Here is a 5276-nt window from a genome sequence, read left to right as displayed (position 1 = left end):
CTGATGCTCACACAGCACTGCTTTGCATTGCAGCTCCTGATGCTCACACAGCACTGCTTTGCATTGCAGCAGCCCACGCTCAGAATGCTGAGCTGTTGAGGATTTTGCCAGCTGTTGGGACTCAGTTCTGAGCACCCATCACCGTGCCCCACTCCCAGCAGTGCATCTCCCAGCATTTATTGGCACAACCAGCTCCCATTTGGTTATCCACCCGCCCTTTTAAGTACTATCATGTTCCAAAACCCCTTTGGGATGTATTTCCTGATTGCTAAAAGGTGACTCAGATCAGGGTTCTGCACAGCACACACTGCCCTAGGTTGGTGCTTTATCTTTCCAGCACCCAAAGCACAGCTGTCAGCCTGCAGCATCATCTCCTTACAGATCCCACCACCCCCACGCAGCTCCTAACAGCAGCCCAGCACAGCACATCCCTCATTCCCCACCTCTCCCACCTCAAACCGAGACCTGAAATCTCCCAGCATTGATCTGCAAACCCATCACAACCATTTCTCCCTTCAGACACAGCTGCTCCGCTGCAATGACCTCACAGATGGGTGACCCCAACCGCCTCCCCCCTCCTCAACAGCCCTTCTTTGTAGCTTCAGCTGTGCTACGCACACAGGGGAACAAATCTAGCCAGATTTTAGCACTGTTTGCCCACAGAAGTACTACAGAGATTCTTTTTTCACATTGCAATGTTTTATTCTAGCTTAGTTGGCTTTCCTGCTCATTCCATTCACTTATGAACATCAGCAACAACTCTGCTCAAAGCCCTTCATCATCTCCACTCCCCTCAATGCTGTCCTTCCTTCTCGGGTCCTCTCCACAGCAGTTCATTGCTGAAATAAAACAAAAACAGTCATTTTAAAGGCTGAGTTACGTCCATTTTCATCCAACAGCTACCGAGGTTTCACCACCACAGCTCAGTATCACATCAGAAACAGGGCCTTGCTTTTGGTTCAGGAAATGCCACCACCCAGAGGGACAGGGGCTGCAACGGGACCTTACCTGGTTTGCAAGCTCAGGTTTGGGTTCTGCTTCCCTAGTAGCACCACTCCCCTTCCTCAGAACCCCCACAGTCAGCTTCCGAGCCCAGTGTCCATCTTCTCTTCAGCCTGCCAAAGCAGAAGTGCATTAATAATGGTATCAAACGGAGAGTTTCACATTGCCACCCCCCTCCCCCAACACAGGTCACATCAGATACGAGGGTTTCACAAGCCATTCGCTGAACCCATCACATCACAGAAGCACAGTCTGGGAAAACTGTTCCAGGGCTGGCTGATGCCTTTGATATGCCAGCCAATGTATCATTGGATCCCTAAGCAGAGAGTTAACCACTTTGACATGGCTGCTTAGGAAGTGTGGGCTATGGGAAAAAGTTAATGGCAACAAGTAGGATGGCAAAGAAAGCTACAATTAAAGTGAGCAACTTAATGAAGTCTAGCAAGATTCTCAATAGATGAACACATATCAAGTCAGGGAATTCTGTTTCCCATCTTGCTTCCGTACCTACTAGCAAGACATGACTGCATGCCCAACTCTGATCTGTGGAACTGAAGTTGTGCCACAAGCCAAAGGTTGCATACGGCATGGGTTAAAATTTGTCCATCGGTTGACCAAAATTGTCAAAGGAATATTTCACAGGTACATTAGACTTTCAAATGAGCTCTCAACAAGAGGAAGGATGCGGACATGAGCAAAAGGAGTTACCTCGAATTACAGGACTATTTCCACATATGAACTAGCCAAGAGAGCAGCTTTCGTCTCAGAGGTTTCTGTTGGAGGCACAACACTTCTTTTCTCCAAGGACACTGCAGTTTCCATATGCTAGCAAAGAATTCTTAGAACTTGTAAGGCAATGACAAAGCTAGCTAATTACGGCAATTTACCTACCATTAACACTCCAGTAACTAGTCCAGTTACCAAAGGACTAATTCTTCACTACAGCTTTGCAGGATACTTCAGTATTATAAGGAAACATCACTGCTCCTCACTAACACTGGCGTTCCCTCAGCTGTCACCAAGCATTCCAACACCCAAAGGCACACGCTGTGCTGCCAGTGCTTTGCCTCTACAGACGAGTTGCACTGTTATGTGAAAGCACGTTGGTAAATTCACATGTCAAGACCAAGTTAGGATTAAATTCTAGCAACTGTTCAGTACGTCTGCTTCGCTCTTACACTACTGCTAAGTCTTCTCCTCTCCTCTGGCATCTTCTACACACACTGTTCATCTTCAAGGACTGTGTTGTGCAATGAAATGTCAATGTCAGGAGCAGAGTTCATTTCAGACGGTCTTTTAATAGGCTTCGTAAAGCCAAAGAAAACTGTATACAAGAATCCTTTACCACTTCAAATACAATATCAATGGAATATGCATATTTCTTCCAGTAAAAAAGGACAATATAAATAAACATTTTCAAGAACCTCTTTTATGGTAAGTTTGCAAGTCTATTTCTGGGTAATTTACATCGTTACAACAGTAAAAATACCGTTATGCAGGTTGAACATACAAGCAAGTTTCTCTTTAGATATATCAAGGTGGTTTGCCTTCCAATTTGTACCCAGGCTGCATTCCTACCTTGCTACACTAAAGGAATGTTACAAAAGACGAAGGTAATGCACTTAAAAAAAAGTCCACAGCTTGTTCAGCTTCTAGTGAACGTTGAATTAAAGGTCCTTTCTATCTCAAAAGAAACTGAATTGGGGCCCCAACTTCACGACTTTAAAAAGAAAAAACACCTTGGCTCATCATGAAGTGTAAAATAAAATCTGAAGTGCTTTCAAAAAAGATTAAAAACACTCGAAAGCAGAGCTTTCTTAAAGAAAAGTCTAATCAGACCATCTCGTATCAGAAGCTGTCAGGCTGTGTTTGACAAGATTAGAACTGATAATACTACAAAAGTGAAAATACAAGTAGATGTACTACACAATAACGATTTCAGCGAAGCTCCAAAAATCTTTATAAATACAGCCATTGGAAGGACGATCTTGAGTCAGGAAGGATTTTTACTCGTTGTGTGTAGCTGAGGACAAGAAGCAGGCACAATTGTAAAGGCACTGAAGCATAGACAAGTTCCAGCATTTTACTCCCTTGCATTATTCCAGAAGCTACTGCTCTACCGTGTCAGAGAACTTCCCCCACCCTTGAATCCAGTTTGTTAGGGCTTCCGAGTTTTGGCTTAGTCTCAAGCTCCAAGAACGTATTTAAAAACTTGCTTTGCCTTTAGATCCAAGCAACTCCTACACATGCATTACAAATTAGAAATTTTAAACGGCACAACCACATCCAAAGCCTGACAGATTGGTTCTTACGGGCAAGAACAGAAAAGGGGCACAGTCCAAAGCTGAGCCTCAGAGCATTTCCAGACTTCAGAACAGGGTCAGAAAGTTTAGGAAGTTCCTACAGCAACGTACGCATCGCTCCCATTTGAACCAGGACTTACCGTAACTGTCGTAGCTGTCTCTGTAGGACCCTCCTGAAGACCTGTCTCCATAGCCTCCTTGACTCCTGCTGTTGGAAACATTCATGCGCTTTCTATTTGCTCAGCAGCTTCTGCAGCCTGCTGGCACTGCTGTCAGCCAGGCAACAGACACGGAGAGCTCTGTAACAAGCTAGCTAGCAGCTGCAATAGCATTACCTGCTATTATAGTAGTCTCTGGAGCCATTATATCCTCCACTTCTGGAGTCAAATCTGCTCCCGCCGTAGCCTCTCTCTCCTCCTCCTGGAACAGACACCACGTTATGGTTTCTCCTCCAGCACCCTGACCGACACCACCCCCATCCCAAGCAGTGTAAACCCAATGCGTGCTCACCTCTGGAGAAGCCACGGCCCCGACCTCTGCCCCCACGGAAGAAGCCCCTGCCCCCGGTGGATCCCCCTCTGTAGCCTCGGGATCTGTTCTCTGATGATTTTCCAGCTTGATCAACTCTGATCTGACGGCCATCTACAGACTAACAAACAGAAAAGTACATCAGCTCATGCACACTGCACAGCATGGTGCACAACTCGGCTCCCAGTGAAGCAACACTGGAATTTCAATACCAGTGTGTACTGGTTTTCTTCACTGCTGCAACTGAGCTGACGACACGTACAGATGGATTCTCAAGCATTACAAAGCCACTCTTGAAAAAGAAGGCTGTGGGGTGACCTCATTGCAGCCTTTCAGTATCTAAATGGAGCCTGTAAACAGGAAGGGAGCCAAGTCTTTGAAAGGGCAGCAGGACAAGAGGAAATGGTTTGAAGTTGAAGGATGGAAGATTTAGGCTGGATAGTCAGGGGGAAATTCTTTCCTACGAGTGGTGAGGTGCTGCAACAGTTGCCCAGAGGGGCTGTGGATGCCCCGTCCATCCCTAGAGGCATTCAAGGCCAGGTTGGATGGAGCAATGGGCAGCCTGGTCTGATATTAAATGTGGAGGTTGGCAGCCCTGCCTGCAGCAGAGGGGTTGGAGCTTCACGATCCTTGAGATCCCTTCCAACCCAAACCATTCCATGATTCTGTGATTATAGCCTCAGCCTTTTTCAGAATGCAGTAACACAACAGGATTTCATTAAGCCACGTTGCTCTGTATCCTTTTCTGCTGTTTCTTTGGGAGGACTCCAGTATTTATTTTCTTCCTCACGGCTTCAAACAGAAACACATCTATCAAGCTCATCTCACTGCTTTTTGGTTACCCAAGGAGGTTGCGGATGCCCCATCCCTGGAGGCATTCAAGGCCAGGCTGGATGTGGCTCTGGGCAGCTGTGGTTGGCGACCTGCACATAGCAGGGAGTTGCAACTGATGATAATCGTGGTCCTTTTCAACCCAGGCCATTCTATGATTCTTAAGAGGGAACAAACAGCTGCTGCAGAACCAGCTTACCTTCCCATTCATGGCCATCATCGCATCCTTCGCATCGTCTATGTTTTCAAATGTCACAAAGCCGAAGCCTCTGGACCTCTGCGTTTCTCTGTCTTTCACCACCACCACTGGAGGAGAGAACAGCTGCCGTCAGCCACCGCAGCCCAGCAGAGCCCAGCCCGGCACAGCCCTGCCCTCACCTTCGGAGATCTGCCCGTACTTGGAGAAGACCTGCTCCAGCGACTGCTCGTTGGTATCAAAGCTCAGCCCTCCGACGAACAGCTTGCCCTCATCTGATGCCATCGTCACCTGCGAAATCAACCAGCCTTCGGTCAGCAGCTCCGCCAAACGTTCCCCAAGGCCCGAACCGATGCTCCCGGCTCAGCCCGAAGCCGCCGAACGCGCTCCGATCCCCGCGAGAAGAGCGGTGCGAC

General features: G+C 47.5%; 1 protein-coding gene across 4 annotated transcripts in view; it reads right to left on the bottom strand.

The window, feature by feature from the left end:
- Positions 1 to 677: 677 nt before the first annotated feature.
- CIRBP (cold inducible RNA binding protein) overlaps positions 678 to 5276 on the bottom strand; it is a 5040-nt gene continuing 441 nt past the window's right edge. Inside the window, exons 2-8 of one of the 4 annotated variants that reach the window (XR_004162526.1) lie at positions 5043 to 5151; positions 4864 to 4970; positions 3816 to 3954; positions 3641 to 3725; positions 3446 to 3513; positions 1009 to 1115; positions 678 to 839 (exon numbers count right to left, since the gene is read on the bottom strand). Coding sequence is in view for 2 of the 4 variants with exons in the window: in XM_031557789.1 (XP_031413649.1) it covers positions 3009 to 3025; positions 3446 to 3513; positions 3641 to 3725; positions 3816 to 3954; positions 4864 to 4970; positions 5043 to 5145 (519 nt within the window). In the remaining 2 variants the exon portion in view is untranslated. Of the gene's footprint in view, positions 840 to 1008; positions 1116 to 2280; positions 3026 to 3445; positions 3514 to 3640; positions 3726 to 3815; positions 3955 to 4863; positions 4971 to 5042; positions 5152 to 5276 lie in introns of those variants that run through there. The other 3 variants (XR_004162527.1, XM_031557789.1, XM_031557790.1) reach the window with 3 other exon arrangements.

Source organism: Meleagris gallopavo, unplaced genomic scaffold, assembly GCF_000146605.3.
Source record: "Meleagris gallopavo isolate NT-WF06-2002-E0010 breed Aviagen turkey brand Nicholas breeding stock unplaced genomic scaffold, Turkey_5.1 ChrUn_random_7180001957651, whole genome shotgun sequence".
Taxonomy (NCBI): domain Eukaryota; kingdom Metazoa; phylum Chordata; class Aves; order Galliformes; family Phasianidae; genus Meleagris; species Meleagris gallopavo.
The sequence above is the reverse complement of the archived record's forward strand: the minus strand, read 5'-3'. Positions and strand labels throughout refer to the sequence as shown.